This window comes from Trichogramma pretiosum, unplaced genomic scaffold (assembly GCF_000599845.2).
Source record: "Trichogramma pretiosum strain Unisexual culture from Peru unplaced genomic scaffold, Tpre_2.0 scaffold11, whole genome shotgun sequence".
NCBI classification, from domain to species: Eukaryota; Metazoa; Arthropoda; class Insecta; order Hymenoptera; family Trichogrammatidae; genus Trichogramma; species Trichogramma pretiosum.
Window position 1 is genome coordinate 1,201,831 of NW_019641702.1, and position 25,588 is coordinate 1,227,418.

At 44.2% G+C, this 25,588-nt stretch overlaps 1 protein-coding gene across 8 annotated transcripts in view; it reads left to right on the plus strand.

The window, feature by feature from the left end:
* LOC106653879 (solute carrier family 12 member 4) overlaps positions 1 to 25,588 on the plus strand; it is a 106,120-nt gene that overhangs the window by 78,322 nt on the left and 2,210 nt on the right. For 6 of the 8 annotated variants that reach the window (XM_023462672.1, XM_014373486.2, XM_023462673.1 and 3 more), the window contains 11 exons: positions 13,668 to 13,759; positions 20,602 to 20,871; positions 20,960 to 21,145; positions 21,218 to 21,453; positions 22,209 to 22,396; positions 22,487 to 22,648; positions 22,727 to 23,264; positions 23,338 to 23,773; positions 23,893 to 24,357; positions 24,421 to 24,528; positions 24,956 to 25,003. In XM_023462672.1, the coding sequence (XP_023318440.1) occupies positions 13,668 to 13,759; positions 20,602 to 20,871; positions 20,960 to 21,145; positions 21,218 to 21,453; positions 22,209 to 22,396; positions 22,487 to 22,648; positions 22,727 to 23,264; positions 23,338 to 23,773; positions 23,893 to 24,357; positions 24,421 to 24,528; positions 24,956 to 25,003 (2,729 nt within the window). The remainder of the gene's footprint in view (positions 1 to 13,667; positions 13,760 to 20,601; positions 20,872 to 20,959; positions 21,146 to 21,217; positions 21,454 to 22,208; positions 22,397 to 22,486; positions 22,649 to 22,726; positions 23,265 to 23,337; positions 23,774 to 23,892; positions 24,358 to 24,420; positions 24,529 to 24,955; positions 25,004 to 25,588) is intronic. The other 2 variants (XM_014373489.2, XM_014373490.2) reach the window with 2 other exon arrangements.

Genomic DNA, 25,588 nt, shown 5'->3' on the forward strand with positions numbered 1-25,588 from the left:
ACGCAGCGTGTATTACAGCAGCCGTGCGTCGAGCTATATGTTTTATGATAAGTTGGTTTTAAAAATTGATTTATCAAGATGAGCGGGACAGGCCGCTCGCCGGGTATGCGCAGCCTTTATCTCGACATTCTCTCGTAAAAAATAAAGAGGGATACTAGCGCATAGCGAAATGACTTTTTTATGCCCCGACACATAAAAATACTTTTGAGGCTATCAATTAGATTTTAGTAAAAAATGAACAACAAAAAATCATGCGGGCTATCAAAGCAGCTTCTCTTTTATTCATGTGCATATATTACATGCTCGCAGCGTAACGTTATGAACGGACACACGCACCTTTTACGTAACTTCATACCCACGTACATACACACAAGTCGAAAAAAGGGGAAAAGGGAGTAGGTGGAGAGGAGAGGAATCCAGCGACTTTATTATACATCTCAAAATTGCATTTTATATTCATGCGAAACTTTACCATGGCGTTGGCAACTTATACACTTATGTATTCTGCATCAATAGCTTCGTTCCGAAGCCGAAGCTAACTTTTGGCTAAATTAACTCCTGCAAGCTTACTCTCTGCTTTCGCTGTACGAACACATTGTCAAGTCCCTCGCGCGCACTGCGAGTACAGCTATCCTCTATACGCTGCGTGTGTGTGTATATGGGATCCGGAATATGTATACATTCCATTCGGTACCGCATAATGTTTAACTTTTCGGTCGACGTATAACTTATGCCACTCGTTAATTCAGTTTTTCGCCCTCTACTGCGTTGACTTATCACGCAGCTGGTTCGAGCTTGTCTGTTTTTCAAGAAAAGGAAAAGAAAACGTGGACATAAACATGTATGCGACCATCTTTTAACATCGTTACTTTATCGGATGAGTACTTTTTCCTTTTATTTTTCTTGTTAAAGAACAATATTCGAGAGAAAAAAAAGATGAAAAAAAATCATTCGTACTCTAACTGATCATCTTTATACGTAATAATAAAAGTCCGAAGAACAGTTCAAAAGTTAATCTTAAAATGAGAAAAGTTTGATGGAATAAATGCGATAAATATGTGAAAAGGAAAACTCACAGAGTGAACAGATAGACGACGAAGAGTCGATAAACGTTTCTCTCTCTCTCTCTCTCTCTACCTCCCTCCCCTCTCGGGTCATGCGTCGAGACAATTTTTTCTTTCTCAGTATAAACTTGAAAAGCAAAGCGTCGCGCTGCAGTTTCTCCTTTGCGGCTCCTCAACTTTCATCGTTCATTCTTCGAATATTATCGGTATATACATATACAATCAAGAAAATTGTCTCGGCTGTATTTATTGAGAAACTCACTCCTATTTCTCTCAAAAGCGAATAATAATTACGAGGCTATACGCTATACGCTGGGGGGGGNGGGGGGGGGATGCGCTGCTGTGAGAACCGCAAAATTGGGTAAAGTATTGCGATACTATAAACTTGCGTGCGGCTTGGCGTTTCTCGAGGAATCAATGTCGATGTCGAAGTTTTTGAACGAGTGCCATCTCTGCCATAGAAATTCCTTGATAACTGTTATTTCAAATTAAACTGGGTTCACTAAAAACCAGTGAAAAAGTATTTTTTTATAATCCGTGCACATATCGTTCGCATGGGTATAATAGTAAAGAATTTTATATATTAATTTATGCGCAAATGATATTAATACTACGAGTTGCATTTACCGTTCAAAAATACCTGACCTCTTTTCTCATTGCACACGCGAAAAAAAGGAAATGAAAAAAAAAATTGTGCACGGCCCTCTTACATAAAAACACGTGTTTTTCTACTCTAAAAGTGTAAAAAGGAAAAAGAACGCACACTCACAAGTGCGAGGCCTACGAAGGAGAAACGTGTAAAACGTAATATTCTCACTGAATGCCAACAAGGCAGTCGAGGCACGCAGCTAGAATGAAGAAATTACATTTATAGCAGCGAAGAGGCAAGAATTCAGGACCAAGCGGAAAAATCGCGCATTCGTACGCGCGCCGTATAGCGTCGAGAAATATATTGCGATACAGCGTAGGAGTCATTATATTATTCGTTCGAAAGTGATATCAACCTTTTGATAATCATCTGCTTGCGCTTACCGATGTTGTTGTTGTTGTTATATTTTCCTTTTCTATCGCGAGGATTGTGTGTCGTTTCTTGTACCTTTTCAGAGAGCGAAAAAACAAAAGCGAAGGAAAGCTCGAAAAAGAAGGTGATATTCTCTCTTTCTCGCGTAGCGAGAACTGTCATTAGCTTCATCCAGCACAACAGGCGCACCTTTACACAGCCGATTGACTGCAGACTTTTACGAGAATGAGTGTAAAATTTCGAGCATTCACTTGATACGCGAGGCATTATATACTTCCACAAGCATCCCTCTCTAGCTACAACGTACGCGAGAAAATAAAGCTATTTCTGTAAAGCGTTACTCTTTGCAACCCGAAGCTACTAAATTTTGCGCCTTCTTTCGACGCCTCTTCGTTTTTGCTCCCTTTCTTTTTTCCATAACGAGTTGACGAAGTTCCATTCGAGTGGGTTCGTTATTTCTTGCCCGAAAAAAAGTACAATGCGTCGATTTTCAAGTGCACTCTTGACAAAATTACCTTCTCTGCATGTTTATGTGTGTGTGGGTGAGTATACGTGTGTGTGTCGTTTGAAATTTTCGATGATCTTCGCAAGTGTATGTGTGTGCTTTTCTTATACACTATAAAAGTTTCTTTGCGCGAACTCAGGCTGCATCTCTATGATCGCTTCGCATTGAGCTTATAACGAGTCTTGGAAGAAGTTAGGCTTAGCGAAAGTTAAGTTACTTTCGGCCGAGCCAATTACCGATTTGCTGCTCAGACGTATAGAGCTACCTGTATTGCTTAGCAAAGTTTACGTATACACAACTGTATTATAGCACTGAATTATTTATGACAATGCCTCGCTTCCGCTGCTCTTTTCATTTTTTATAAGTTCGTTATTTTCTGATGTCAATAAATTTTGAAAATTCTCGTATCAGCTTATTGGGCATTAATTTAACGAAATGTTCCGAACGCGAAATGGCTTTGATGAACCAATTTTTTTCCGACGCACACACAAACACATACAAACATGCGAATCAAACAACGAAATGCTCTATCTCTTAGTCAAATGCATTCATACGTGCCAGGCAGCGGTGAAATTTCATCTCTTTTTCCCTACTCGCATGTTGACGGAAAACGTGCGAAACGAATACACGAGTTTTTTCTCCGCGCACATTTTTTGGGCAAACGCGTGACCTTTCCATATTTTTCGCAGTGCTTATATATATGCGCACTCGTTCGCCCGCCCGCTCGCTTGCACGCTTTTTAGATTTATAAATTTAATTTCGCCTTTTTTATTCTACTCGAAAGTTCCCACACGAGCGTAAAAAATAACTACTTTCTCTCGTAATTTTTTTCTTCTCTTTTTTTTTTTTTTATTTTTACATTACTTCACTAGTGGCACGAGACGTGTGGTAAATCCAGCCGTGTAGCAAACGAGTGGCTATAACCAATTATTTGTTCTTTCATTGCGGTTCACCCTTTTTTACACAAAATACACAATCGATATTTATCTCTGATGATTTATCTTTGTTGGATTAATTGAACGGTAGAGAGAGAGAGAGAGAGAGAGAGAGAGAGAGAGAAAAAACTGTACAATGAATCAAGTGTATGGGTGCGCGCTGAGACAGAACAAAAAAAAATGGAAAATGAGTGCACGAGCGTGAACCGTTGGGTTTTATTGTAGCGGCAGCAGCAGCGACGATGGTGGTAGCGTATACTGCGTTCGATCGACGATTTATTCGACGTTTTTGCTGTATCCTGTGCACGTATGTGTGACATGCAGTTTATGTATGCATGCATATTTGTATACACACACACGCGCGCTGAGGCGATGATGTATACGTATAATCGCCGAGGCGACGAACGAATCCACGATTTTTCCCCATTTTTTTCATTAATCACGTGTTTTTAAAGCATACACACGCGCAGAAGCTGCGACCGAGAATAATCCGACGAAGCCGAGAAATTAGGAATGGAAATACGATATGTTGAATCTGGCGGAGGTTCAAATTTTGCCCGAACACGAGTCGAAATTGATTTTCGATGAATATTACAAGCAAAAACTTGATCGCGCGACGGGCAAGTCTACCTCATTTTTACATTTTATGCTCTCTAGTGCGCGCGAGCGTTCCATTGAAATGGAAAATTCACGCACCGGGATCAGATGAAAGTAACGAATTTTTCGCGCGCGCTTTTTGTAAACTTTCGGTGTTATATACGGTCGCCGGAAAGCCGCCCGCAGAGCCTTCGCGTTCACGCGCGTTCCAATCTAACTTTGGTCGTCGACTAATTATTTTAATCGTTCAACTTATGAGTTTAAACACACTGTGCCGCGCGCGCACACAGACTTGCACGTACTACACTCGACGTCGCTAACGTGTGTGGCGCATTTAGCCAAGTATATCGCTTCCGCGCGTCGTCTTCCTTTCCAATGCGAGCGTCTTGATGAGCTTCTCTCGTTCTCCTCTATGCGCGCCCACTTGTCTCCGGGATTATACACTCGACTGAGCTAAGGTAAATTGACACTCGTGACGTTTATGGTAATGCCGAAAGTTTATAAACGAGGCGTGGTAGTGTACCATTTGGTAAAATACACTGTCGTGAATAACGCAACTTGATCAGCGCGACAGCAACGTTGACGCGTACGCAGAATGAAACTACGAACAAAGCGATTGCGGTGGACAAGAAAATAACGTCGTCGAACGGACGGGAAGAAAAAATTTCTCCTCCGAGAGAAGCCCTCCCCCGACTCTCGCGGTGAACGGGTATTTGCCGTGTAAACATATACACACGCGCGCGTAGCTGTTAACGTTGCGGAAAAAAGCTGTACCACGGCTATAATGAAAATAAAAGTTCAACGCGCGCGCGCTACCGATACCAACAATATACAAGGCTAAGAGCTTGCGAGCTTTCGAACTTCTTCCTTCTTCTCCTTTTTTTTTACTCCTTTTACTACTCTTGTGCGCGATTCTGTGTGTCTAGAAGTAGGACGATAAAAAAAATGTATATATATAAGTGTGTACAGCACCGATTTGTGCTCTCCGTCGATCCCAGCCACTATTTATTCTGATACTTTCAATAGCTGCTCGGCCCTATACCATACCACCGTTGCTGCTACACGCGAGGAGAAAGAAATCGATGCGCCGTAGACTTACTACTTTTTTGTGCTTTCAACTTTTTTTCTCGCTATTTTCAGTTTAAAGTATACCGTCGCTCGAAAAATGATGCGCTAATAATTTTTTACAACTTTTCGATCGCCTCCCGCTCCGAGAGAGAGATATTTACGATCTCTCGAATGGTAACAGCAATCGAGCGTATAAAGAAGAAGCCCTCGACCGTTATAAAACTCACGTGGTACGGCGCGTAATTCCTGGACGATGTATGGGACGTTTCTCGACAAAAAGAAAATTCAAATTAATCGCAATTCCTCACCGAGCGCAGCTAATAATAATCCTTCAAGCCGTTTAACGGACTCGTGCCACGCACTCACTATGTCAATTTAACCGTCATAACTCTCGAATCTAAATTTATCCACACACAGAGACGCGCAATCGTGATCGAATCGTGTGCTCACGCTCGTGTGGAGAATTATTAAAACCTATCGGGGCTCTTTTACGCTTTGATAAATTTGTCCAATCATTATCACTCTACGTAGTTTCCACATAATTGATGAGTATTAATTGAGCTTATGCTCGTCGCAGCTATACAGCTTTGTCTTTCCCTTGCTCTCTCTTTCTCTCTCTCTCTCTCTCTCTCATTCTCTCTGCCAGCTTGACGTCATTTATAATGCGACGTTTTCACACGGCGTACCGGTATATATCGTACCTGTTTATTTTCGCACAAAAAAGCTCGATCGTCAAATTAAGACGTTCGTTAGGAGAGAAAAAGCTCAAGTCTCATTAATGTTGCGCGATATATAGTATCGATGTATCAACGAGCGTACCAATAATTCGGATAAGAGGACGAGAGAAAGAAGGGAAAAAGAAGGAAAAAAAAGGGAGTAGCGTTAAGCGATAATTACACTCAATTCTTTATCAAGCGTTCGATGGCATAAACTTTTGCAATAGTTATAACAATCAGCGCTGATGGGTTGAGAAACGCTGTCACTTCTTACTCTCGCGTTAACGATCGCCGTAACAATATTTTTTGTTCTCTGTCCCTCTCTCTCTTTCTCTCTATAGCTGCTTTTTCTCACCTACATTGCGATAAAAGAAGAAGACAAAAAAAAAGAGATCGATCCTTTCCGAAGCATAGAAGACAAAAGCTCAGAAGCGGAAACAACGGTCGGAGAGGAAAAACACTCGTTGCTCGCCTGGTACACACATATACACACTTCTTTCTCTATTCTTCACGTATGCTGGCCGTATGGGTAATACTTCAGGATCTGAAGTGCTTTTCTCCAATTGCTCGATATTCCGCCGCGCTCGAAAAATTCCAATGTCAATTTATCTTTTTCCCGCGAGTAAAATTTTCTGCTCTGCTAATTATACCTAAGAGCTTACGAGAGGGAAAACATTTTACGATTTCGCATCGCCAACTTGGCTAAGTTGGTTTAGACCTTTAAACAATTTAATTCAACAAGGTAGCGTTGAAAATCTCGGTTGCTGTAACTTGTGCGAGTCTCTCTTCCTCTGCAACTCTGCGGCTGTATACAGCCTGTGCATGTGGTTTCGAGGCCAAGCCAGGGTTGCTATATATATATTATTTGTCTTGATGAAGGAGCTATACAAAAGTCCTGCGGAAAACTAATTTAGCCACGCTGTTTATTCGAGGATTCTGGACGCGTGGCAAAACTTGGTTGTTGTTGTTGTTGTTTCGGCTGTTGTTATTGGAGTTACGGCAAAAAAATGACAATATATAACTTCGCATGCATATTCTCGGTCCAAAATTCCACTTATTGTCGAAAATGATGTATCTATAAAGGGCACCTGGTACAAAATGAAGAATAAGAAAAAGAAGGGTAAAAAAGATGTTGAGCTTATACACGTACAAGCACTCGGCACTGGCTTGCTCTTTATCCTTGCCAACTTGCCTGTGCATTCTTTTCTCATCTTCTCATTCGCGTATATAGATACATACATAATCACACGTGTACGAATGTCAGCAAATGCATAACTTGGCGCTGTTGTTTTTTTACTGGTGTGTGTGTGTGTGGGTATATTGAGAATCGGCCGACGCGACGATGGAATGTATGACCTTGATGCATAGAAAGAGAGAGAAAGAGAGAGAGAGAGAGAGAGAGAGAGAGAGAGAGAGAGAGAGAGAGCTGAGAGGTACTACTCGCAACGGTATCAGCATCTGTCAGGGGACACGTTTTCTCTACTTTCGTTTGTATCTCTTGTCGGGCGCTGTACGCGCTTACGTAGGCGTGTACATTGAAAGGACTACTTGCTCTCTATACGTATAATGTTCATGAGTGTTTGTATTTGTACATTTGATCCAATCGCGTCGAACGTATAATATATACGTATATAACTGCAGTAACCGACCCAGTTTGCCAACTTCTAGTTTTCGATGCTTCTCGTGTGTTGTACCGCGTGTGGCGCTTTGCTTTTGATTATCCGCGCGAGGCACATCCAGCTTCGATTCTTTGTCGATGCCGCTCAGCGCGCGCGCTAGCGACGACTTTATATATTTTGCCAGCATAAGCTAAATGTCCTTTTCGGAACTTTATACGAGTTTATCGTTGATAATGCAGTTGTTGGGGCTGCCACACGCCGGAGGATCTCGGCACGTAGAACGCGCACGCCGCAAAACGTGCCGCTCCGCAAATATTTGTATTAGACGATCGACGAAGAAGAAGAAGAAGAAGAAGAAGAAAAAAACATCCCAAGGCGGCAATCCTCGCGTATACGTAATTTGACTCGCGTCGAAAAGAAAAAGCAATTCGCATTATTTCTGTAAATCACTCTCGAGCTTGCTACTGCTGCCGCCGCTGCCGTCGCCTGCAACTGCTGTGTCACACAGTGCAGTTGCGAAGGACGGAGGAGCAGCGGGTTACAACATTTCACTGAGCAGCTCCGGCTTATATCACTCGCCGTTTCCTCGAGTTACGTATTATCGCGCGCATACAAACAGACAGCACGAGGCGAGCGCGAACGAAATTCAATTGTCCGCGCGCACTGCACGGAGTCTCGAGAAACTCGACGACGACGACGACGACGACGCAGACGAGATTCGCTCTACTTTTTTACTCGGGTACTTTCTTATTCCGTTCCGAGCTTTAGCTTCGTTGTTGTCATGCTGCGCTACGGCCGTACTGCTTTTTTTTGCAACGCAATTTGTCGATACGTATAGATATAATGTTATACGGTGAAAATACTAGTTCGTTTGACGCTGTATAGGGTGTTAATGGACAGGAAAAAGCTCGAACGCCTTCCGAGTGTATATCAAATGTACTCGCATTAACATCTGGCATCGAATCGAAGATGCACGTGCGAGAAAAAAAGGCGATCGGTAAACATATACTAACTCAATAATTTACCCATGCTGTATACTATATACACTGTTGCGTTGAGTGCAATACCGAGCCAAGTGATTTTCTTTGCTGCGAACGAGCTCTTTCTTTATACACATTTCGTTCTCGCTGATTAATAATCCACTCCTGGCTTCCTTTATCGAAACAATTTTACACGTCGCTTACTTTGCACACTCGTGCCGTGCAGTCGTATTTATCAATTAAGAGATTCTTGCCTCTCTCTCCCTCTGATTCGTTAAAAGCATAAACTCTGCAAATGAGAGAAAAGTCGAGCCGAGTGAAAACTCGCGTTGCTCGCGATACCCACTTAGCTTTGTATCTTCAAAGAAAATCTCTTGCTCGACGCTTTTCAAAGTAATTCAAGCCCTCTGCTATTACCGGCGCTTTAAATTATTTATAACACTGCGGCTGGCTACTACTGCACGGCCTTGTGTACAGTGATTCGTTGCTCTCGCGCGAATACAGTGACACGTAGTCTTCCTCGCTGAGAGAAGACACAGAGAAAGGATAAACCAACCTATGACCGCTACTGTGTAAAAGGATACTCGATCCTGGCCGTTAAACGGCTGCGCTTACGAGCCTGTAGCAAGCCCATGAACAAATTTTGATTAATGAAGTAATCCGAGACGAAAATTGAAGGGCTTATTTTTTTTCTAGCATTTAATCCATGACGTAAGATGGGACGAGAAAAAGAAAGAGATATCGCGTAACGTCTGCGCGACGATTGTACGTTCAATGTGCGCGCTACAGAAAAAAAATGAGAGAGAGAGGTACATACACATATATAATGTATAAAACCATAGCACTTGCTCGCGCACACATCGACGGGAGAAGGGTTTATTTATGTAAGAGCGTTTAAAGGCTTTTGCCCGGGAGCTTGAGTACTTTACGCGCTGCACTTTTTTTATACACATATACTCGTCGCACACGTTCGGAGAAATGAAATTTATCGATTCGGCCGGGTCGAGGGATTGACTGAAGAAACAAAGGCGATCTGGGCAAAGTACGCGCGTTTATTCGTCGAAAAGCCAGGAGGAGAATATTGAGGTGCTAGTCGGTTGCCGACAATGTCGCGCACGAAATTCGCACACTATGCACACCGAGGTACTCTCTCTCCCGACGTTGTATAGAATTCAAAAACGCTTTGACCTCTCGACCGAAGTACATGTGTGGTACAAACTATTATGATATTCACGTGCTCCATATATACTCTGAATGCAATTCTCCTCTGTGCTTAGTCCGTATAAGCCACACACACACACACACACACACACACACACACACACACACACACACACACACANGGACAAGAAAGCGTATAGGACGTGTGTTGCTCGCGCTCCTGTGTTTTAATTCCTAGTGCGGTCATACGTGGTGCAAAAGTGTTTGTGTGTGCACCAAGTGTGTAGATTGACGCGCCGCGTCGGTACACGTGTGTACAGACCTGTAGCAGTGCGTGTACAGCTGCAGTGGTGTTTTTTCCACTGCTCTGTGTTTTCCCGCGTACTGTACTGTCGGTGTGAGCTCCGCGCGCTGGTGTGAGTTCTTGCCTCGTGCCGTGGCGCGAACACCGAAGGCGTGCGCTACTCGCGGCATGGCAGCAGCCGTGAATGACGGGCTGCGGAGCCCGCAGGGGCGGACATCGGACGCGAGACCCAGCACGCCGAGCCTGGTTAAGCCTAGCTCGCTCTCGTCGCTGTGGATGTCTCCTTGCGCAACGGTAGAGTCGATTACGCAGAGGATAATCGGCGCTCCTCTGCATTGCAAGGAGAAAGATTTCAAGCTCCCGTCACCCGCGGAATTCGCAACCGGGACAATGGAGGACAAACTGGGGCGGATGGACGGCCTTATACGGGGACTTGGCCAGTTCATACAAGGCAAGTCCAACCTCCACAAGGAAATAAACAGCTACCGGCTGAGCCTGGGTATGGCTCTCGCAGCGTTGGAGAAGTCGCTGGCGAGCCAAGTGCCACCTCGCCCCCCCACAGCGGATAAGGCGGTTGGCACTCCCTCGTTGTTCTCGGGTGGTGCGAAGAACAAGCGGCCTGCGGATTCGTCACCGGAGATGCGCGTACCGCCAAAGCGTAGCGCAGGTGTCTCGGGCCCCACACGGACGGACGAGAACAACAACGTCGCCGAGGACTGCGACGACTTCGTCCTTGTGGGCCGCCAACGACGTCAGCGGCGCAAGCCACAGCCCCCGATGCCAGCCAACGATGATCCTGCCCGTCGGGCCCCGAAGCCGCGTCCACCGCATCGCCGGGTTCACCAGCGGCCGGATGCAATTATCATCAAGGCAAGTGATCCGTCTACGTATGCGGATATCCTAAAGAAGCTCAAAGGAGAGCAGGCGCTGCAGCAGACTGTCGGCAGCAGCGTAAACAACATCAGACGCAGCGCCGCGGGTGCCTTGGTGCTGCAATTGAAGAAAGGCGTGCATAATGCCTCCGACCTCGGCGAAGAGCTTGGTAAGGTGCTTGGCGCCGCAGCCACAGCCAGTGCCCTGCAGCACACGTCCATGATCGAGATCAAGGACTTGGACGAGTGTGTCACNCACACACACACACACACACACACACACACACACACACACACACACACACACACACACACACACACACACACACACACACACACACACACACACACACACACACACACACACACACACACACACACACACACACACACACACACACACACACACACACACACACACACACACACACACACACACACACACACACACACACACACACACACACACACACACACACACACACACACACACACACACACACACACACACACACACACACACACACACACACACACACACACACACACACACACACACACACACACACACACACACACACACACACACACACACACACACACACACACACACACACACACACACACACACACACACACACACACACACACACACACACACACACACACACACACACACACACACACACACACACACACACACACACACACACACACACACACACACACACACACACACACACACACACACACACACACACACACACACACACACACACACACACACACACACACACACACACACACACACACACACACACACACACACACACACACACACACACACACACACACACACACACACACACACACACACACACACACACACACACACACACACACACACACACACACACACACACACACACACACACACACACACACACACACACACACACACACACACACACACACACACACACACACACACACACACACACACACACACACACACACACACACACACACACACACACACACACACACACACACACACACACACACACACACACACACACACACACACACACACACACACACACACACACACACACACACACACACACACACACACACACACACACACACACACACACACACACACACACACACACACACACACACACACACACACACACACACACACACACACACACACACACACACACACACACACACACACACACACACACACACACACACACACACACACACACACACACACACACACACACACACACACACACACACACACACACACACACACACACACACACACACACACACACACACACACACACACACACACACACACACACACACACACACACACACACACACACACACACACACACACACACACACACACACACACACACACACACACACACACACACACACACACACACACACACACACACACACACACACACACACACACACACACACACACACACACACACACACACACACACACACACACACACACACACACACACACACACACACACACACACACACACACACACACACACACACACACACACACACACACACACACACACACACACACACACACACACACACACACACACACACACACACACACACACACACACACACACACACACACACACACACACACACACACACACACACACACACACACACACACACACACACACACACACACACACACACACACACACACACACACACACACACACACACACACACACACACACACACACACACACACACACACACACACACACACACACACACACACACACACACACACACACACACACACACACACACACACACACACACACACACACACACACACACACACACACACACACACACACACACACACACACACACACACACACACACACACACACACACACACACACACACACACACACACACACACACACACACACACACACACACACACACACACACACACACACACACACACACACACACACACACACACACACACACACACACACACACACACACACACACACACACACACACACACACACACACACACACACACACACACACACACACACACACACACACACACACACACACACACACACACACACACACACACACACACACACACACACACACACACACACACACACACACACACACACACACACACACACACACACACACACACACACACACACACACACACACACACACACACACACACACACACACACACACACACACACACACACACACACACATTTATCCATTAGTAATATAACAAAGGGAGCACGCGCTCGCTACGTGTTAATTTGTGAATTCTAATCTGTATACACGACGGCCAGATGTGGATATGTGCACTCTGTGCGTGCGAGTACATAACGATCGAAGCTTTTCGTACAAATGCCTATAAAGTACATATATATGAAACTGTATGTGCGAATTCGGAATTGAAAACAACTTTGAGAGCAGGATTTGATTTGCAAACGTGCCACTTTATTTGCGCTTACAGCTTGGTGCACACACACACACCTGCCGTGCGATTATTGACACGTTTTAATCAGGTGTGGACAATGCGAAAATATATTTTCAGCTATAGAACGGACTGTATATAATTATAGCTTATATCGATGCACTGATTCAATTTGCCCTTTTGAATCCGACTGGTAAAATCTATATGAGCGAAAGTAAATAATGCGATCTCATATCTGTTTTAGTAGTAACACCAATTTTTAATTGTGTTTTCGCAGGTGATGTCAGCGATGCCGGTGGCGACGGAGAGCCAATAGTCAGCGGCGACGCCAAGGATGGAGCCGAATACGGACAGCTTTACTTGTACAAAGTGAGTATATACCGTTCGAATATACATTCTTATTTTTGCCTCGGCGATCAAAAGATGCAAAATTCGTGTGGTCACGAGCAAAAGAGTTCTTTATCCGCTTACGTGCCATTATACTCGCAAATGCGTAAAACGGAAAAGTATACAGTGTGCCTCCTCATATTTTGACCGATCGTTTCGAATGAATCCGATAAAATACATCTGTTTGTTCGTCCGATTGCAGCAAATAAAAACCTTTGATTTTGTTTTTTCGTTGTTTGTTGATGTTTGCAACTGACCCTTGTCAAGCTCAAAAGCTCCATGTAGCTTTAAAACGGAGCAGCAATCTGCAAAAGTGTATCTCGAGCGTGATCGTACAACTGTACATGGCCCGGTGTAGCTCGAGCTCCGACTTTTATTATGCATTAACGTTTTTTTTTTTTCATTTTTTTTGTCGTACATAACTCGCGCGATATGCTTGGCTGCGATTCTTTCAGGCAGATTGAAATGCCAAGCTCTTTTGATATCCTTTCGCGAATTGCTAGCTTTTCTGTCTTTACAGCTCTTTCCCTCTTGAGTTTATTTTCATCGCGAAAGACACTTGAAGGCAAACTTTGCTAAAATATCGAAAACTACTACTTGCCAAAGCTGTAGAGCGCTGGCTTTGATCTCGAAACCTCGAGAGTATAATTGTATAATTACAGCCGTGAGCACTTATCCGAGAGAATAATCGAAAGCTAAAACTCGATTTATGTGTATAAATTGCAAGTTCAATCACAGAAAAATGAAGATAAGAAAATTGAAAGCTCGAGAATTTCAAGCTCGAACGCTAACGAATATCGTTGTAATGGAGAAGGCAAGAAGGAGGAGAAGCTAAGGAGGAGAAGAAGCGATCGACGTTTCTTTCTCTCTCTCTCTCTCTCTCTCTCTTTCTCCTTTACTTGCAGGCAGTGCAGCAGACAAAGAGTCGTCGTCTGCAGCCTTGGCTATCTTTCACCAGCCACTCCTAATTGTCGCGCAGCTGTGGCGTTTGCTTCTAGCCCTAATGAAGGAGTCTATCTTCTCGCCAGCCCGCGGCCTTCCGTTCCGTCCTACTTTTTCTCTCTTCTCGTTCTCTCTCTCTCTCTCTCTCTCTCACGCCTTATCGCGTATACTCCGTCTGCAAAGTTCTTTTGTGTTTCACACATTACACCTCAGCCAAGATTAGAGTTTAGCTTCCTTGAGAGGCAAAGATGTGTATTTTTTATTCGTTTTTTATTTGGAGACCTATTAAACGTATCGCTTCACGAAAATTCGTTCACTCGCAGACACTATTTCCATGCAAAATCCAAGTTTATTAAATTTTCACGATAGTGTATCGATACTGCGATGCGAAGGGTGAAAAAATTCAAAATAAAAAATATGCATGTAAGCGAAATAATAACGCAGCATAGATTGGATATTAAACTTATTTATGCTATAAATATCCTCTGCTATATACGGCTAATCTTCGTGTAGGTATATCGAAGCGTTGAAAAATACGATTTTTTTTCACTATATATTCCCACATCGGGACAACCCTCCTCGTCGACTTTCGATTACACATACTAAATCGTCCGGGCGCAACCCGCACAAGTGTGCTACAGTACCTCTCCCCGCCCCGAAGGCTAGAGTATTTGATTTTTCAAAGCGATATTGAAATTTTTAAATTGAATATGGATCAAGCTTCGCTTGCACGCGTACGTGCACGTGTGTGTGTATGTGTGTGTGTGTGTGTGTGTATGTATGTGTCTGTGGACATAAGCGCTCAGTTTAACGACCATTTCGAGCGGTTCTATATGTTAATCAGCGCCCGACATTTGACTAAGCACATAAAGCCCAACGTTGGGTACTAAAATATCAGCATCTGCAAAGAAAGAGAAAACTTTAAGTGCCGAAGTTTAGCTGAACTTTTGAGTAATGTGTAACTATAGAGAGTGGGGCTCCGCCTAACCACCGCGCACGCAACATGGGGAATATTAATCAGCTACGCATATAAATAAGTTTTTCTTATGAAGCTCGAGTTAACGTTGCTCCTCGTCGTGCGATCGTATCTACACGGAACTGGAATCAAATCGCGCGCCGCTCGTCTTTTTCTACAAGTGAAAAGAAAACTGCTAACTCGTCATCGCTTAGTCGTTGTCGTACACAGTAGTTGTATAGCCTTGGCTCTGTGCGACCCCATTATCGCTCCCAACTTTCTTCTTTCTCTTTTTTTGTCCACAGCAGCAACTATGCGCTGCTGCTGCTGCCGCTCGCGTCAGAGAGAAAGAGAGAGAGAGCGAAAAAGAGAGAAAACTCTTCAATAAAATGTGCGAAGCTCGCAAGGCACAAAACACAGATATCCGATACATATGTACGTGTACGTACATACACATATACAAGGCGCAGCAGCTAAAGCTCACGAGTGTGCTAGCACTTGACCCGATTCACGCTCCGGCTTTATAGACGCGCACTCACGAGCGCGCGAATGCTGTCACTTGATTATGCAAGATTCGCCGCATCTCAGACACACGACACGGTCTCTCCCTTTCGGTCTTTATGTGTCGAAATTAATTTTTCGCCTCGCGCCACAGTCAGCGAATTCCCTCGACCATGGAGAGCGCGTTTTTATAGTGGCAGGAAAATGTATCGAATTGTATTATGGACGCTGGAACTGGGAAAAAAAGCAAGACGAGAATAAATATTACGAGCCATCTGTTGAAATTTTAAGTATTTTAAATTCGATAAGATATTTGCGCGAGATTAAGTAGTTTCGCCAGATATACGGTCAGACGGCAGACATGCTGGCAGATTGTGCGCCAGCCGGAGTGAGAAAACTTTGGCGGCTGATCGGATCGATAATATGATGTACAATATAGCGTATATCGAGGGAGAGAGAAAAAGATGTACAAGCATAGAATTGAAAAATGATGACGTAAATAAAGTCGTTGCAGCTGTAAAACCTAATTACCGGAATTTTTATCCAATTAAACGCGAATATGAATTACAAAAGAAATTTTCACCGAACGTATACATTACTAGAAACGCGCGATGTTTATTTCCAAATTAATATTTTCATCTCGAGAAAGGAACGCGAGAAATTCGTGCCTGGTTGTGCAATCGCGCGCGGGGAAAAGGGCAGTCAAGCACGCCGGGGCCACAGCAAAGCCTGCAGCCTCAGCCATGCGTATGAACGTCTGTATGCAACTGCACATGATTAATGCGCGTACGCAATGGAGCGAACGCATAGACGAGACATATCTCAAAGCTATTAGCTTTCTCTTGCACACATAGTATAGCTCCCGAGTTTCGATATGAAAATGCCCCGAGCTGCCCGTGCCACTGTGTATGTGCGCTCACACAGTCGCGCGTTATATTCACACACACGCGGGAATATATAACTGGAGTTTTAATGAAAATGGACGTGAATTTATAGGAGAATTTTTGCTAGACCACCCTGTATTTATCGGAGACGTACATTTATTAATTAGATTAATTTGGACTCTGATCAGTTTGTAAATACACGCTGCTCATTTATGCTGTCGGATATAGCCGAGATCTCGCGATCATTTTATACGTATTTATTCGACTGTATACGGCAATATGTCGCGAGTCCGCTGATTTATAGGGTATCACCTTTTTCAACGATACACTCTCGGAAACTTCGCATTCGATATTGTCACCCATCGCGTTGCACAATAATATGCGCACGTAGCCGTATAGCTGCCATCTTTGCAACAATAAAGGAATTATGTACATAATAGTTTTGGAATCCTTTCGCCGGAAACCTGGGGAAAATTCTCGGATCCGGGTATTGTTTAAATTGCATTCATCTGTGTCCAACTGCAGCGCGAAGCTACTGCGAAGTTTCGCAAGAGGAGAGAGTGGGGAAAAGTCCAGCTGTGCCGAGAATATTATATATATACACTTTGAGAAGTGAAATGTCGCCAACTTGAATTAGGCGCATAACTTAGATTCCATTATACTCTTTGATCTCGAATAAACTTTTTGACTCATTCAACTTTTTAATTATTATGTACGGCGTCGAGCAAAAAAAATATACTCTTGAGTAAAGAAGAAAAAAAATTAAAATGTGACTAATCGTTGTTTGACGGAGAAGGCAAAAAAGTTTCTTAATATATGCGCGTGTTAGACGCGAAAAAAAAAGTAAAAAATCGATTCACACCCCAGAAGCGAGGTCATCTGAGCTCCCTTGTAGCAGCTCTCGCGTACAATCTCACATGTACACACCCAAACACACACCCACGCAGCTTAAGCGACTGTACTTTTTTAATTTTTCGACTTTGAGTATGAGAGCAAAAGAGGAAGATTGTGATTGAAAATCGTATCTTTTTTTTTAACTACTTCAACGTATAACGCATGAGTCGCAAATGAAAAACGCATGCAAATTTCTCGTGAAACTTTCATGACACAGAACGAACTGTGTTATAGCAATTAAAAGTTAAAAAAAGAAATTAGAGAACCGAACGCGCGTTAACGGATGAATGATCGCTCGCGCAAATTCATGAGTAACGGAAATTAGTAAGTTGCGCGAATAAATTTGACCTTGGTATTTGCAAGTCGTACTTTGATTTTTTCCCGTAGCTCCTCGTAATTAAACGATTTTATTAACGACATGAAAACGTTTTTATCCAATGACATAATTCTAAAGTTTTAGAGGTCTCGAGGAATTGAGAAAAAAAACTCAATTCAATTTTCTTCTCTGCCACTAGGTATAACTTTGTTTCTCCGAATGGAAGCCTAGTTGTAAAAAAAAGATATAATATATATAGTACGCGTAAGTCTGACGGAAAAAAGTGGATTCCCTGGAGATTTGACTTTTACGTATATAAGATTCGCGGTAAAAAGTCGTGTAAATTTCTGCGAGTAGTTTTTCATCCCAAAGAATTATTTTTACGAAATGTTATATGTTTTCGTATATTTCACCGTCGTAGTATAGGATCGTTCTTCAGGGCGCGGTTGAAAAGCATCTTCATCTCGCGTATTAACGAATTTTGCCAGGCCAAATAGCAATGTCGCTTTTTCAATTACGTCATAACACACTGTCAATGATGCGTATATATACACTCTCACTTACCTTTAAACAAGTTTATTTTAAGATCGAGTAGTTTTTTTCTTCTCCTTCATCATCTTCTTCTTCTCCTCCTCTTTTGCTTCGCCACGCGCCGCAGGTCGATCTGGTGCTTCATTAGCGAATAGTAATAAGTGCTTTTTCGTGTTTTTCGAGGTCAAGGAGTTTTTCGTCTGCCCGCGAACTTTCTGCGTTTGCACTTGCTGAATAACGTTATAGACACGATGGCTTTAGCTTCGATAATTAATTTAATCAGCTGGTTGGTATTTCTAATAAACTTTTTACACGTCTCTACAGGGTAAGATAATCCGAAGATGCGAGCGAGTTTGGATATTAAAAATGTGTGCCTTGAAAATGCAAAGTAAAGGAGGTGGAGAGATCTTATTCTGAACATCGGGGCAAAATATACCATCCACCTTGTGGCAATAGGATTTCGCAACCTGAAGGTCGCTTATACTTCTATCATAATATAATCCTACAAAGTCTTCCGAAGCATCATGCTGCCTTCTGCTTCGTTGTATGGTTTTATACTGTAATTTAAGATTGTAATTCTCTTGGAGACTCACGACAATGCCGTAAAGAAGCTGAAGTTTGCTTTTTTCAATTTTTCTTCATCCTTTTTTTTTGCAACGTGTGTACTTATTGCTATTGAGCGAGCATTTATTTTCTTTACCCTCGATTTGTTCAATGTTACTCAGACTATGATTCTGAAAATGCGCACGATCATGTATAAAAAAAAACTGTGACGTTTTATACAAAACTCGAAAATCTAATACCCGTTGGATTGCCCCGATAAAGAATGAATGGAGAACGACGAATGCGCATTGTACTTTAGTGACATACTTATATCGAGTGCACACTTTTTTTGTTACTCTCTGCTGCTTTTTCCCTTGGGGTTTCCCTAACTTTTGTCCTTCCCGCGCTTTTATGTCAGAGTTGAATCGTATTTTCAAGTCGTTGAGAGAGTCTAGAAAACTTCGCTAGATGCAGATTACGGTTTTGTTTATATGATTTATGTTATTAAAGACATAAATTCGGTTTTGTCACTTGTATTTTTATAACTACGAACAGTTGTAAAAAGTTGGAATGATTTAAAATTTTCCCATGAAAAAAATTACCATTTAAACTCGACTAAAAGTAGAACTTGATTATGATTCGCTAATTTTAAACACAGTTAGTATTGACGTTTTAATTTGCAAACTTAATGCATAACTTAATACACGTGATCGAGTAATTTAAAATTTAAATGAATTATGTAACATAAAATTTTTTACAATTTTATCAGTAAAGAGAACGCTCAAGATTACTCGAGTACCGCTTGTAACTATTGCACTGATAAATTCTGACACAATTTTTCCATTATACGAGTATTTATACTTTTGCCTTGTCGCTTCCTCAACAGTTGTTAGCAGAAGATTAAGGGTAAAAAACTTTTAGCATTTTCTCTCTCTCTCTCTCTCTCTCTCTCTCTGCGATGCTCTCGACTGTATATATACGATGCTCGCCAACTCCCACGATAAGACGAAGTTGTACGTCTTTTTTTATTCCTTCGTCGCGTATCTATTTTTTCCCCCTTCCTTTTTTGTTTGCTCTTGCGCGTGAAATCTTGATTACCGTGTCGAAGAAGTGATTCAAGAGCTTTTTATTTTAGTCTGGCGCAGAGATTTTACTTCTCTTGAAAATGAGATGCGCATAAAAAGAGTCTCTCCTTCTTTTCTCTCGCGGAATGCATTTAAACTCACGAAAATGGACTTTTGTTTTCTCTCGTCCGCAGGATGAATTCGAACACAGACCAAGGGCGGCGACGCTGCTCAAGAGCCTATCGGAGTACACCAACACGATACCGGCGCCCGTCGATCCCGATGCCAAGACACCGCCCGCGGGAGGCAAAACCGGCGGGGCCAATATGGGCACCCTCATCGGCGTCTATCTGCCCTGCATCCAGAACATCTTCGGTGTCATTCTTTTCATTCGGTTGACGTGGGTCGTGGGTACCGCAGGTGCTATCCAAGGCTTTCTCATCGTTCTAACATGTTGCTGCGTCGTAAGGATACTTTTGATTTTTTTCACATCACGCTGCATTTCTATCCTCGAAACATTTTCTCACGGCACTTTTTCCTTTCGTTCGCTAGACGATGCTGACAGCGATAAGCATGAGCGCGATCGCGACGAACGGCGTCGTACCTGCTGGTGGGTCTTACTTCATGATATCGAGAAGTTTAGGCCCGGAATTCGGCGGGGCGGTCGGCATGCTGTTCTACACGGGCACTACGCTTGCAGCTGCCATGTACATTATCGGTGCGGTGGAAATCGTCCTGGTAAGTATTAAAAAGTGAACAATGATACAAATGCTTTTGAAATATATCACTCAAACGTTTCCTTTCTCACAGACGTACATGGCGCCCAGTTTGAGCATATTTGGCGACTTCACCAAGGATCCGAGCATAATGTACAACAATTTTCGGGTCTACGGGACGGGTTTGCTCATCGTCATGGGACTGATCGTCTACGTCGGTGTGAAATTCGTCAATAAGTTCGCCTCGGTGGCCCTGGCCTGCGTCATTTGTTCCATCATCGCCGTGTACATCGGCCTATTCTACAACTGGAATGGCAACGATAGGCTAAAGTAAATTCATAAATACGCATAAAACGCGAGGATCGAGCTTTAGCATTCGTTCGCTGTACATTGGAAAGTTCACGCGGCATACGCGCAACATAAATTCAGGGAGTTGTCGCCGCCGCCACACCGTGGCAATATACAAGTCGCTTTATGATTACAATTTACGACGAATCCGCGCGTAATAAATTAGGGGCGAAAAATATTTTGCTGGCTTTCTGCCACGCTGACCGCAACTCGAGCTCACGCGCAGCAAAGGAGTAAGGCAAGAGAAAGGCAAGAGAAAAAAGACGGAAGAAAATACAGAAAGGGAGCAAGTTTCTCAAGCCGCGCGCATAATATTATACGTTCGTAATAATCTTTTCCTTCTAAAGCATATTTCGCGTTCTTTCACGAAACGGCACGGGAAAAGAGCGAGCGAGCGCGCGCGAGAGCACCGAGAGGGCAAATCTGCATTTCTAAAGCAGCTCCACGTTGACCTAATAAAAGATACACGTAGAAAAGCTCGCGAGCGCGTGAGCGAAAGGGGGCGAGGGGGGCGAGGAAGAGAATACACGTGATTAAGCGGAGCTCGACGCACAGACAACGGCTAATGGGATGCTCGCATACAGAAACGCAAGATATCATTATGTAGCTTAGCGTTTGATGAGGCTTGCGCGTACTATTATAACTACTACTACTACTGTTCACGCTGATTAAGCCTTGATTCGAAACTTAACGATGGCGTTGTGTTTTTTTTTTTTGTTTTTGTTGCCGCTTTTTAGAATGTGCGTGCTTGGCAACCGTCTGCTCAAGGACATCGACGTAGCCACCAACTGCAGCAAGTACTCGGTCTTTTTGAACGAGACCTTCTGCACGAACGCCCGGGGCGAGATGTGCAATCCCTACTATCTGACGCACAACGTCACCGTGAGGAACGGCATTCGCGGCTTGGCCAGCGGAGTCTTCGTCGGTTCGTTATTTTTCACCCTTATTTTCGAATGTGTTTTATTTCACATTATACATTGAGTTTTTTTCTTTTCTTTTTTTTTTCAAATGACAGAAAATCTTTTGGGAAGTTTCCAAGAGGAAGGGATGTACATCGCAAGCGGCAGCAAACCGGAAGATATCGATCACATGGGCGGTAGTCCGTTCAATCAGATCCAAGTGGACTTGACTACGACCTTTACCATCCTCATTGGTATATTCTTCCCGTCGGTCACAGGTTAGTTAAAAATCAAACTATAATATACCATCTCGAAGCCCCTGAGCAACGATATAAAATAATTTTCATCACGCGTAGGTATCATGGCTGGGTCGAACAGATCGGGCGATCTGCGCGATGCTCAAAAGTCCATACCCATCGGTACGATAGCCGCTATCTTAACGACATCGACCGTTTACCTGTCCTGTGTGTTGCTCTTCGCCGGTACCGTTGACAATCTGCTGCTCCGAGATAAATTCGGTCAGAGTATCGGTGGCAAGTTGGTGGTCGCCAACATAGCCTGGCCCAACGAGTGGGTCATTCTCATTGGCTCCTTCCTCTCGACCCTCGGTGCAGGTTTGCAGTCATTGACGGGTGCCCCGAGGCTGCTGCAAGCCATCGCCAAGGACTCGATCATACCGTTCCTGGCGCCGTTCGCCAAGAGCTCGAGTCGTGGCGAGCCCACTCGCGCCCTCGTGCTCACCATCGGCATCTGCCAGTGCGGCATTCTCCTCGGCAACGTCGATTACTTGGCCCCGCTCTTGTCCATGTTCTTCCTCATGTGCTACGGCTTCGTCAATCTTGCTTGCGCTGTGCAGACCCTGCTGCGTACACCCAACTGGCGTCCGCGATTCAAGTGAGTATAAACACCGCTGCACACCGAAGCGAACCGAAAACATCTTGGACTATTCGAATCGTTCTCCATATAGGTATTATCACTGGAGTCTGTCGTTCATCGGACTGTCGCTCTGCATCGCCGTAATGTTCATGACGAGCTGGTACTACGCCCTCGTCGCCATGGGCATGGCTGGCTGCATCTACAAGTACATCGAGTACCGGGGCGCCGAGAAGGAATGGGGCGATGGCATACGCGGTCTGGCCCTCTCCGCGGCTCGCTACTCCCTGCTGCGCCTAGAGGAAGGCCCGCCCCACACGAAGAACTGGCGACCGCAGATCATCATCCTGTCCAAGATCACCGACGACCTCGTGCCCAAGTATCGCAAATTGTTCGCGTTCGCTTGCCAGCTCAAAGCCAGCAAAGGTCTCACCATCGCTGTGGGCGTCATACCCGGTGATTACATTCGACGATCCGGTGACGCTGCTGCGGTCAAACAGGCGCTCAAAAGGACCATGGAAGAGGAGAAGGTAAGTGTCGCAGAGCAGTCTTTGTGTAATCGTGCTCAACCACTTGAACTTAACGCCTCCCTCCCCCACCCCCACCCCCTTTTACTCCGTTCCAACATCATCTTGTGTCGCACACATAGGTCAAAGGCTTTGTCGAGGTACTCGTGTCACGCAGCATAATCGACGGATTGAGCTCGCTCGTACAGACGACCGGCCTTGGTGGCATGAAGCCCAATTGCGTCATTCTCGGCTGGCCTTACAGCTGGAGCAAGACGGAGAGCGAGCGCAACTGGCACGTGTTCTTGCAGACGATGCGTGCCGTCACCGCGGCTAAAATGGCACTAATCGTACCCAAGGGCATCAACTTCTTCCCGGATTCCACGGAGAAGGTCATCGGCGAAATTCACGTCTGGTGGATCGTCCACGACGGAGGTCTGCTCATGCTTCTGCCCTTCCTGCTCAAACAGCACCGCACCTGGAAGAACTGCAAGATGAAGATCTTCACCGTTGCTCAGCTGGAGGATAATTCTATTCAAATGAAGAAGGATTTGAAGAAGTTCTTGTATGATCTCAGGCTCGAGGCCGAAGTTGACGTTGTAGAAATGGTATGTCTTTTGAAATGCTCAAAGAAATTATTATTTTCTAACCGCGTTCGATTGATGTTATAGATGAATTCTGATATCTCGGCGTATACTTATGAGAGGACGCTATTGATGGAGCAGAGAAACCAAATGCTGCGTGAGATGCATCTGAGCAAAAAGGAATCGATAGGAATCGTAAGTTATTTTTCTGACGCTTAATAATTATATTTTGAGGCAACATTTAATGTCATAAATAAAATATAGATAAATTATTATAATATAATTGATTATGTACAAAAAATGCAAAAAAAAAGAAAAGAAAAATATCTACAATACATATATCCAAATGACTGATCGGATTATGTGTCTGTTTTTTCTTTTGCTACAACTGCTACGAATTACGACTACGTACTACGACGACTTCTACACGACTACTGATAAACTGCCTACCTACTACTACCTTCTAACATTGCGCGTGTGTGTATTGTGCACGATGCGTCGTTGTATTGAAAACAAAAAATACAAAACGTCATACTGTGTGTGTGCGCGCGCTCCGTGTGTCTACGTGCGTCACACACCCAATGTGGTCATCTATATCTCTATCTAATCTATCTGTCGGCAGGCACCGTCGGATGTCAACGAGGTACCAGACGATGGAAACTCGACTTCGGTTTGTCAGAATACCCTTAAAAAAACAAAAACAAATCAAATGGCTCCCAACTGTTTTTCATTACTGCAATCTCGATGTTCAATGTTTCTTTTTTATCTATATTTATTATCAATGAATTTTTTGTATACTGGAAAAACAACTCTGTCGCTATTTAGCAGAGAGCACCAAACGCATCTCATTATTGGCCGTATGCAGTTTCTCTCGTTTCTTCTTCACTTCACCAGAAAAAAACAGCTTTTCCAGATCGACCCCCTGTAACCCCCTGCCCGTCAGTCTGCCAGATAGATCAATCATAAGCTCTTATGTTGCTAAATTTTTCATCACCATATATAATGTTTTCTGTATAGCACGCTCTTATCACGATGAAATTTTTTTTCCTTTTGCAATGTGCGCGTTCAAAAATTCAAACATCAGTCTACACAAGACATTTAATTATCAATCGCCGCATATGTATCCTCTGTCGTCATCATCGAACCATCATTTTGCTGTTATTTTTTAGAATGACTTATTTTCCACGATGTTATCATGATTCATGTGCAACTTCATAAAACCGCAAAATCACTGCACTTTACAAAAGATGACTTA